This window comes from Hordeum vulgare, chromosome 2H, assembly GCF_904849725.1.
Source record: "Hordeum vulgare subsp. vulgare chromosome 2H, MorexV3_pseudomolecules_assembly, whole genome shotgun sequence".
Lineage (NCBI taxonomy): Eukaryota > Viridiplantae > Streptophyta > Magnoliopsida > Poales > Poaceae > Hordeum > Hordeum vulgare.
In genome coordinates, this window is record NC_058519.1 from 517,008,854 (window position 1) to 517,018,668 (window position 9,815).

The window sequence follows — 9,815 nt, forward strand, 5'->3', positions numbered from 1 at the left end:
ACGCATCCCTGCAGCCTATGCCCTCCTACCTCTGTAGCTAAAGCCGTCGACCAGGATTATATCTTAGTTTCCTGCAAGCAAAGCACGGCTGCACTATGTGCGAAGGCAGTGTCGCTACTCACAGTATGCTTTGCTGGGATTTCAAGCCTCGCACATTCCGAAACATGAATCTTAGGTTGATGTGGCTCATCAAGGAACTAGAGATTGCTCCACCAACCGAACATAATACTAAAAGAGGACGAGTACACCACCCAACACACGAGGAGGCGACGACGGCCACCAACACGCCCAAAACCCCATCGTCGATTAACAAGCCACGGGACCGAAGAACTACACATAGACACTAATCCTAACTCAAACTAGTGGAATACCAGCCACTGGCGGAGCCTAGCTACATAAACTACAACTAACATCATCAACCATGCAAAATCTCTTCAGCCTCAGCAAGCCTCGCCATGCTAACAGCTTGGTCGGGGCTTGTGAGCTTTGCTATCGCGGCAATGTCACCATCAGGGAGGGGATCCTGGAAACGCTTCATGAGCTGCGTCGCCGTCTTTGGAGTCATCTTGTCTTTAGGGCCAAGTTCCCCTAACTCCTAGATGAGGCGCAGAACAGCCCGATGCACCACTGGAGTTGTGTTGGCCGTTGTCGCCTGACGTGCGCTACGGCGAGAGGGTGCTGAAGTGGCTCTAGAGCAGGGTAGAGTGTCGAGGATGAGGTGGCTGACTTGGGAGGACCAGAGGGGCCGCCACGGCGAACAGCTCGGCTGCGTGCTCCCGTCTACTGCCAATCTGAATTGTGCCCACCCTCTGAGTGACTACCTCCATCTGAAAGCTTATTGTGGCTGCTGCGGGGGAGCTTATGCAGAGCAGCAGGCACGGAAGCATCTCCAGGCTTTCCAGCTCGGCAGGGCCCAGCGTCCAGGCGGGGAGGGGAGCGGCCACCATCCTCAAAATCCAGAGGGGTGTCCAGGGCTTCGAGCATGGCATTCTCCATCTCCAATTGCATGCAGTCCGTGCGCGGGGGCGGGGAGAGGGCGCGGCCGGTGCCGGAGAAGGAAAAGAACTGGGCCGGGTCCTCCTCGACCTGCGGAGTGGGCACAAGGCCGAGGGGGGGCGGTGTGGCACGCAGCACCAGCGCACCAACGTCCTTCCCAGCTTGAGAGCGGCCGCGGCCACCTGTCACCGAAGTCCTGCTACGTCGGCGATGCGCATTCTTGACGACGTCTGCATCTTTTCCCTTTGCGTGGCAACCACGACCAAGAAGGCGGTCCCTCCAGGACTGGCCCAAGCCGCCACTGCCGCCGCCATCTTCCTGATCTCTGCCGCCACTCCCGAGCAAGGGGACACAACCCGCAGCCCCGATGCGCGGCGCACCTCTGCGAGCCCTGCCTTGGTCGTCCTCCATGCTAGCCACCCACGTGCCAGGCTCGATACGCGGGAGAGGGCGGTCGTCGTCTTCATCCGAGGAGGGCATACCACTCTGGCCTGAGTGTGAGGAGCGCGGCGACAGGGTCCAATCCTCCAGCAAGTCGACGTGGATCAGCAAGTCGTAGCATCGGACGCCCGACGGTGGAGGGATGCGGCGATCAAAGGGCGCGAGGCTGATGATCTCGTCGGCCCGGCCGGTGCACCACTTGAGCACCAAGAGAGCGCGCTTGGTCGGGATGTGGGCCACATCCCAGACCCAGAGCCAGCATGCGAAGGTTTTGGTGTGGCCCCACTCCAGAGTGCGCGTGTCCAGACGGTCGACACGGCCGACGTCACCGAGAGCCTCCTTGGCGCCCGACAGGGACCAGAACTGCATCAGCAGGTCTTCCACGACGACGCGCACATGGTGGTTGCACTTGAGGAGCGCAATATTGTCCTCCTCGTGCTAGACCCTGATGAAGTACTTGCAGCCCTTGACCTTGATGACGCCACGGCGCACGGCAATGTCCCGATGCACAGGGAGGTCAAAATGGACGAGGAAGGCCTCCATCTAGTGGGCAATGACGCGAAGCTGGTGCGGCGGGGTGGACAGCAGCTCGAAGATGACCCTGCCAAAGGCCGCAAGCATGGTGGAGTGCGAGCGGTCCGTGGCGGTGAGGGTGATGGCGTGCTGACGCAGGATGTGCTCCTTGATCTCCAGCGTCGGGGAGGCCATGATCACCTTGTTCCTCTCCCGCGGTCGCCTGGCCGGGTCACAGAGGGGGAGGCGATCCATGCACGCTGAGGAAGGCGGTGGCGGAAAGACAAGCCGGTCTTTCACCAGAGCTCTTGCCGAAGCCGAAGGCTCCAACCGAGCACGGGCAGCACCGCCTACGTATTTGCGATACGATATTCTTATGAGATTATTATGTGTACAATATGATGAGAATATTTGTATTTTTGTGATACGATTAGACTATTGTATAAAACCTGTAAAAATACATGCAAATACGCAGCAGAAAAAAAACACAACTAATGTTAGCAGTAGCGATGGTTAACCAGAAGCAGCAGCATGGGGTTATCAAGAATGCAGGTCCAAAAAAACGCTACTCCTACATGTTAGCTGTAGTGATGGACCGGCAAACGCTATTGCAAGGTAGTTGTAGCAGTAGAATTAGTTGTAGCGCCGTACGCTACTATTCTTCCAAAAATCGGCGCTACTGCTAGGGTTTCGCTAGTAGTGGCGGCTTGGCCCAGCTGTAAAGTAGATGACTGACGTGAGGGGGGTTGGGAGGTTGGGTGGAACGCGTCTATGTAATTCAAATTCCTAGATCGAATTCCCCGTTTCATCTGAGTTGAGAGGTTTCATCCGAATTTGAGAGATTAGATCCGAGTTCCTCACAGGGCTCATCTCCAAAAACGCCGCAACCAAGGAGCATATGCACTTAGCCTTGCTTAAACTTAGCTTCGCTTTTAAGCAAGGCTGGCAGTTTTGTGGAGTCAGAGGGTGCTTGGATTTAAGGGACTAAAACTAGTCTGACTAAAACTAGTTTTTTTAAGAGGCTAAAGTTCCAATCACCCCTGACTAAAGAGAGGCTAAAACTAGTCTTGAGGCTAATATCTTTTAATCAAGGGTACCCTTACTAAAATGTGCATTAGTCCTCTCTCTCCTCATTTAACTCCTCGGGCAAGTTCTGGATTGGAGGGTTTGGAGGATAATAAATGCTCATTAACTTGATTTTAGTCTCTTTAGTACTCCCTCCATCACGGTTTAGAAGGCACAGTTAGACTTGCGTGCGTTTTCAAAATAGGCAAAGATTAAGGCACGTTGCATTTACTCCTAGCAGCTAATTAGTACTCCGTTGTAGTACTTCTATATGCATGCGTAGTGTGAATGCTATTTTTTAACTCATTTCACAGCCAATCAATAACTACTAGGTCCTAGAGAATTTGCATGCACATCTTCTAAACCGTGACGGAGGGAGCATTTGGATCCAAGCATGGGTGAGGCTAACAAGTTTTAGTCTCATTACTTTTAGTCATGGGACTAAACCGTATCCAAGCACCCTCTCATTACTTTTAGTCATGAAACTAAAACGTATCAAGCACCCTCTCAGAGCTGTGGTCTAGCTGTGCCCAGAGGGTTTCCAGGGCTCAATCTCCTAGTACAATGGCTATAAAATGGCATCGAGATTGCGACTTCATTAAGGGCGGGAAACCTGGGGCACCCTTTTAAATCCTCTGATTCCTGGGAGAAGAGCGAAACCTTACCACAAAGGAAGTAAACAAAGTACTACGCACAGTTGTCTATGCGCCCCCTACCCCGGTCCTCACCAGCCAACACCACACCCTTCGTATGAGAGGGCTGTGACTTTTTAGTTCATACAGTGATGCAACCATAGACCTAATTACCAATGGCCAAGGAAAGCGCTCCTCCTCCAGATCTCCATGGCATAAACCTCATCAGAAACCCGAGCAGAAGATTTCCCGGTGGAAGAAAACTCGCGCTGATACTAAGCGCGGTCGTATTCGTTCTTGTTTCATCGGCGTACTATCCTGGGCAGGTTTTCTATGGCTCTACAGAGCCAACTCATAATTCTCATCAGACGGCCAACGCCGGTAGGCCTCTTGCTGTCTTAGCATATACGAGTACTATTTATTTACTAGTTATGTTTCATGTAATACTGTCATTTACCTTTATGTGCCAGATTTCTTGAGCACTTGGTTATTTCCTCCGTTCGGATGTATCTAGAACTAAAATGCATTTAGATACATTCAGTCCTCCGACAAGTACTTTCAGACGGAAGGGGTATTTTCCATTTTCAGTTTGGAATATGAATGAAGAGCATCATACTCGGAAAAAAAAAGATACCAGCTCAATGTCTTTTCCAATAATAACTGGTCAATTTGGTTTTCACTCAGTTTTCCCTAATTAACCGGCAACTATGTTCTTCTTAATGAATGCAGGAATCCTGCCAGTTTGAAAAGAAAAAAAAACTCAATGTTCTATGTCAAGCTCAACTAGTACCGTTCGGAAGGTTATGGTGACATGATTACCAGGCCTGTTTGGCTCTATATATACAAATATCAGTTACTCCCTTCGTCCCAAAATTCTTGTCTTAAATTTATCTAGAGATGGATGTATCTAAATACTAAAACGTGACTAGATACATTCATATCTAGATAAATCTAAGATAAAAAATTTAGGACGGAGGGAGTACCAGTTACAGTGTTAATATTTCATAGGATATTTTTTTCTCATTTCTTGCAATGCCCTGCACATCAGATTAGTTTATACATATAAAACAAAAAGCAAGATAAATGAACCTTTATAAAACATAAGAATACAAAGTACAGAGATAAATAAACAACAAAAAGGAGAACTTTTGCTCTGAAAAATCAATGCTTCAAAGAGTCACAGTACTATTACAATGTCATACGAGAGTAGAGGATACGTCGCAGGTCCAAACAGTATGAAGCACAGCAAGCTTTTCTCACCAACAAATTCATATCAATTTCGCTGTTTTTCAGGTCACGAAGACAATGAACTAGACTGCAATCTATTCAATGGCACATGGGTCAGGGATTTGGAACGCCCAACCTACACTAACGTGACATGCCCAAGCATGCCAGATTCAAAGAACTGTGCGAAGTATGGAAAGCAAATGGATTATGTAAACTGGAGGTGGAAGCCACAGGGCTGTGATATGGCAAGGTTTCAACCTCAACTATTCTTAAATATTGTCCGAGGGAAAACATTGGCTTTCGCCGGGGATTCAATTGGACGGAACCAGATGGAGTCACTCCTCTGTTTATTGTCTCAGGTGAGTAAGCAGTGTTTAGTTACGATACATGTTATGAACAATAGCAATGCCAGTATCACTTATCACCACTGATCCTGACATTAATTTGCGTATGGTTTAGTTTCACTTTTAAAGTTCTGAACATATATGTAGATCCGGTAGGCAGGCATTCTTAGAGAAGACCCTAGAAAGACAGAAAGTCCAAGAAATGTTCCCGGTTACAGTTGCCAAGAAAGAAAACAAAAGGCTATTGGTTGAGACAATAAAGATCTTAACTGGGCAGCATAGCTCTACTGGAGCCTTCACCATATCAATGGAGTCACCTAAGCATTCGCATATCTTTATGTAGCTTCATTGGTTTGTTCCGAATGTTTAGAATCTACAGTGAGCCATAGTGACTCAAGCTGCTTATTTATTTACTACTGTGCAAGCTAAGCTGAAACCGTATTACACTCAGTACGTCGGACCTCCATACTTTCATGGGTTTTATGCAACAGTTGTTGAGGCATAAACCACTTAGTCTACTTTAATAGTTAATTCCACAGAAATGTACCATAGATACTTACAATATTGTAGCACTTCTACTTCATTTACTTTATGTCTAGAACACTTCCTATTAGAGTGAGTAATCTGACTGTACAAACCAATGCAGGTAGAAGCTCCAACAAAAGTTCACAGCGACACTAAGGATAAATTTGTTACATGGCACTTCAGATATTATAACTTCACTCTCATGGCACTGTGGACCAAATTTCTAGTAGAGGATTCTCAAAGAGAGATCAACGGGACATTAGTTGAATCGCATGATATGCACTTAGATAAACTTGATGCGAGATTAGCTGCAAACTTGCATGAGATCAATATCTTAGTTGTATCTAGTTCACGTTGGTTCTTCAGAATAAATTATCTCTACGAAGATGGGAAACTCATCGGTTGCATATACTGCTCAGAGGATAACATCACAAGCTTCAGCGCCATTTCAGCTATTCAGAGGGTGTTTAGGACGGCCATCAGTAACTTGAATAGCCGCCGAGAATCCAGATTGCAGTTAACAGTGGTAAGGACAGCAACACCGGCACATTTTGAAAATGGCCAGTGGAATACTGGAGGAACATGCAACAGAACTGAGCCAGTGGGAGAAGGAACAGCAATAACCAGTACAATTGAATGGGAAATAAGAAATGTCCAGGTTGAGGAAGCCAACAGAGCACAAAAGGAGAAAAAACAAAAGGGAAGGATGAATATCGAGATCCTAGATATAACCAAACTTATGTCTATGAGGCCCGATGCACACCCAGGTATCCATTGGAATAACGAGTGGATGAGGGGTTACAGTGACTGTTCGCATTGGTGCCTGCCAGGACCAATTGATATATGGAATGAGCTATTACTTGCTGTGCTTAACAAATATAGGAAAAACATGGAAGACCAATGATGCAAGGACTTCCGCTAATCCATAAGATCCCAGAGAGTCTCTCTTTTCCTTCTTTTTACTATACCAAAGTCAAACCTCATTTCTCTGTTTTTTGCATCAGTTTCTATTAGATTCAGAAAGATGATATATGTGTACGGTAATGACCTGTACACATGATCAGTAGATCGTGTGTGGAAAGTTTACGAACGACAGAACCAGAAAATCTACCTACTCCAAGGCACATTAGATTAATTAATTTCTTCATCATTTTTTCAAACCAGCAGAGTTACCTATGTTCAAACGCCACTTTTGATCAGTGAGCATATTAGCTATACAATACGTCAAGACATGTTACAAGTACTTAGATTCATCTCCGCAAATACCATTTTTGATAGCCAGTTGACAAGGAGAATACAGTAGTAAATATGCACATGTCAATTAGTGGCTAACTAGAAGCATAAGATTTATACACAAGATTCAACTTATGTTTACCTGATGGTGCTATGGCATGTTCAGCCCCTCAAAATTCTAAGGTTTCACTACCAACAGAAACTTGCGGTAATTCCTTCCGCATCAAGTGCTTGCGCTTCTGGAGGCTCAGCCAAACAAGAATACTGTCAGTCTGAACAATGTCGTATCCAGCTTTTATGTACATGTTGAACGGCACTTCATCGATTATTCTACAATGAAGATATACACGCGTTTTGGCACCCATCTTGACAACCAGATCCTCACATGCCTTAAGAAGTTGCTTTCCAATTCCTCTTCTGGTGAGCAAAACAAGATATTTAGTTTTAGAACAACGCTAGAATCCAATGTCATAAACAACATGTGAGATTTAAGGTACTAGTATAGATTAGATTTTAGAGAAAATAAAAGGTCTACACTCTTTTTTTGGTGGGACGAGATTACAGCTGAGCTATTATTTGGTAAAAGGAAAACGTATACACTGCTTATCTTGGTGGGCCTAGATAATAACGACGTAGCCACGTAGGCTTGTAGAAAATACTATAAGAATCCCATATACAAGAATAACAAACCTAGCTGTCAAATTGCGCAGGCCACTCCAATAGCTATATAAGCAAAACCAATTTTAAATATTTGTTCGCCTAAATGTTCTACTTTCGTGAATTACAGTAAATTTGTACCATGTATTAAAGCAAAACTAACTACCATTATCGATTAAATCAAGATAGTATAAGAGCACCAAGCAATTTAAAAAGAACAAAAACAAGCAATGGACTCCTTCATAAGAACAAAATTTACATCAAGATACTATGAAGAAGGTATCTTCAACCCGCCCTTCGTGCCTGTATTTCTCCAATACTCCAGTAAAAAGGTTGCAGAAGACCAAGACTGCAGAAGCACTTGAAGGTTCCGAAGAGCCACATCAGCTGCCCAGACCAACAGGTGAGAACCTAATTTCATTGAACACATTGTGGCCGGGAACACGCCCTTTGCAGGGTAGGGCAGGATGACAAACCACTGCTTCGTGCCAGATTGCCCGGGAAGAAGACGAAGAGCACGGAAAGACAAAACTGGAGAATCACTAACTAGAAAAACCTCATAACAAACATTGTCATCACCTCTGCCAAGTCAGGCAGTAACGCTGGACGGCAAACTGCCGAATCAGGAATCAATCTGTGGGAACAGAATAGAAAATACATCTGGCTCTCCAACATTAAGGCGCTTAGCTACACCAGGACAGGGATAGCGTCAGGAGACTTTTAGTCCATATGTCATCACATTCACAGTCAAGACGCCATCGCTAAGAACACACAAACCTAACATACGAGGAACCTAATCTGTACCCCAAGCATTCATCTAGGGTTCCGGCGATGAGGGGAATCGGCGGAAATTAGCCAGAGAATTGCGGTCTCTTCTTGCTCCCAGAAGCTAGGATTTCAATTCATTCGATCAGGATAGCTGATCAAATGTGTAGGGGACTATGTTATACAGTAGTAAAATTGTATCTTTGGTCATGTTGAACATAAAAAGAGGACTGTAATTCCAGTCTGAAGGATGCATATGTCACAATTGGCTGAAATCTTTTACTCAAATGATCCATAGTCCATACTTCTAAGGAATCCCTTAACTGTACCAAACATCTTTAATTCCAACCTAAAGGATGCACTCATGCACATGTCCTATTTTACAAAAATAAACAGGTGGGCAAGATGATGGTTGGGAAGAGAGCATTATCCGTTACCTCCTCAACGAGGTCTTGACGGTCATGTTGCAGATGTAAGGGAACTCGAGCGGCGGCGTGGGCGTGGGCGGTGCCCCGGGGGCGCCCACCGCGTCCAGCGACACCTCGGCGGTGCACGCCATCTCCCCCTCATCCCCGTCGTCCTCGCCCTCCTCCCCTTCCTCCGCGGCGTCGGGCTTGTAGAAACCCACCAGAACGGCGGCGTGGGGCGCGAGGCCGCGGCGCTCGTAGAGGTAGCGGCGGATGACGAAGGCGAGGAGCTGGGCGTAGCGCTGCGCGGGGGCCCACCTGACGTCCTCAGAGAAGGAGGAGGCGAGGAGGCGGACGAGCACGTCGGCCTCGGCGTCGTCGGCCGGGGTGAGGGCCCGCACGGTGAGACTGCCGTGGGGGAAGGCGTGCTCGTAGCGGAAGGCGGCGAGCGCGTCGAGCTGAGAGAGCGCGCTCGGCGAGAGGAAGACGCCGCCGCCGGCGGCCGGCGAGGGGGAGGGGGAGGGGGAGGGGGAGGGGGAGGAGGAGGCGGCGAGAGGGGTGAAGCGGGGGTGGCGAGGCGAGTGGGTGTGGGAGAAGAGGAGGTGGGGGTGCCTGGAGACGGCGGGGGAGAGGGAGAGAAGGGCGGGCGCGGCCATGGGAGGAGGGAGACGGTGGTTTCGCGGGCAGCGTCGAGAGGAGCGGCGGAAGGAGGGATTTTTTGAGTGATTTTTCTGGTACGTTTAGAACGGCTTTACGTGGATGAACGTCAGCTGTGCCGTACTCCCGGCAAAGCTCGCTGGCTAGCCGGTGGCCGCCTCCTCGCGCAAGAGTGGTATATCCATGCTTCCAACATTTCAAAAAATGAAGTTCACAAGAGATGTCTATACTACCCCTAAAATTTTCAAATCCAAATTCAGAACACACATGGAGAAACAAAAGAAAAATACAAATCTGGATGTGAATAGTGTGTTTTTTGCTTTTGTCTTTTTGTGACACTTTTTTGACACAAT

General features: G+C 47.5%; 3 protein-coding genes across 3 annotated transcripts; 1 reads left to right on the forward strand and 2 right to left on the reverse strand.

Moving 5' to 3' along the window:
* Positions 1-200: 200 nt before the first annotated feature.
* On the reverse strand, positions 201-1,822 carry LOC123426947. Its single transcript, XM_045110869.1, has one exon. The coding sequence runs from the start codon at positions 1,804-1,806 to the stop codon at positions 781-783; it is 1,026 nt and encodes a 341-aa protein (XP_044966804.1). The 5' UTR covers positions 1,807-1,822; the 3' UTR covers positions 201-780.
* A 1,732-nt stretch (positions 1,823-3,554) lies between these two features.
* On the forward strand, positions 3,555-6,892 carry LOC123426946 (protein ALTERED XYLOGLUCAN 4-like). The gene is made up of 3 exons (XM_045110868.1): positions 3,555-4,028; positions 4,941-5,233; positions 5,865-6,892. The coding sequence occupies exons 1-3, from the start codon at positions 3,824-3,826 to the stop codon at positions 6,645-6,647; spliced, it is 1,281 nt and encodes a 426-aa protein (XP_044966803.1). The 5' UTR covers positions 3,555-3,823; the 3' UTR covers positions 6,648-6,892.
* A 100-nt stretch (positions 6,893-6,992) lies between these two features.
* On the reverse strand, positions 6,993-9,547 carry LOC123426948. The gene is made up of 2 exons (XM_045110870.1): positions 8,836-9,547; positions 6,993-7,393 (listed from the first exon to the last, which is right to left on the reverse strand). Exons 1-2 carry the CDS (start codon positions 9,459-9,461, stop codon positions 7,147-7,149), a joined length of 873 nt encoding a protein of 290 aa, XP_044966805.1. The 5' UTR covers positions 9,462-9,547; the 3' UTR covers positions 6,993-7,146.
* Between the last annotated feature and the right edge of the window lie 268 nt (positions 9,548-9,815).

What these genes read in the sequence shown, in the direction of transcription:
- LOC123426948 (XM_045110870.1), bottom strand. Translation starts at nt 9,461, where the DNA reads ATGGCCGCGCCCGCCCTTCTCTCCCTCTCCCCCGCCGTCTCCAGGCAC. An exon ending in GTCAAGACCTCGTTGAGGAG is followed by an intron (nt 7,394 to 8,835) that starts GTAACGGATAAT and finishes TTTGCTCACCAG; the next exon opens with AAGAGGAATTGGAAAGCAAC.
- LOC123426947 (XM_045110869.1), bottom strand. Translation starts at nt 1,806, where the DNA reads ATGCAGTTCTGGTCCCTGTCGGGCGCCAAGGAGGCTCTCGGTGACGTC.
- LOC123426946 (XM_045110868.1), top strand. Translation starts at nt 3,824, where the DNA reads ATGGCCAAGGAAAGCGCTCCTCCTCCAGATCTCCATGGCATAAACCTC. An exon ending in TCATCAGACGGCCAACGCCG is followed by an intron (nt 4,029 to 4,940) that starts GTAGGCCTCTTG and finishes GCTGTTTTTCAG; the next exon opens with GTCACGAAGACAATGAACTA. An exon ending in TCCTCTGTTTATTGTCTCAG is followed by an intron (nt 5,234 to 5,864) that starts GTGAGTAAGCAG and finishes AAACCAATGCAG; the next exon opens with GTAGAAGCTCCAACAAAAGT.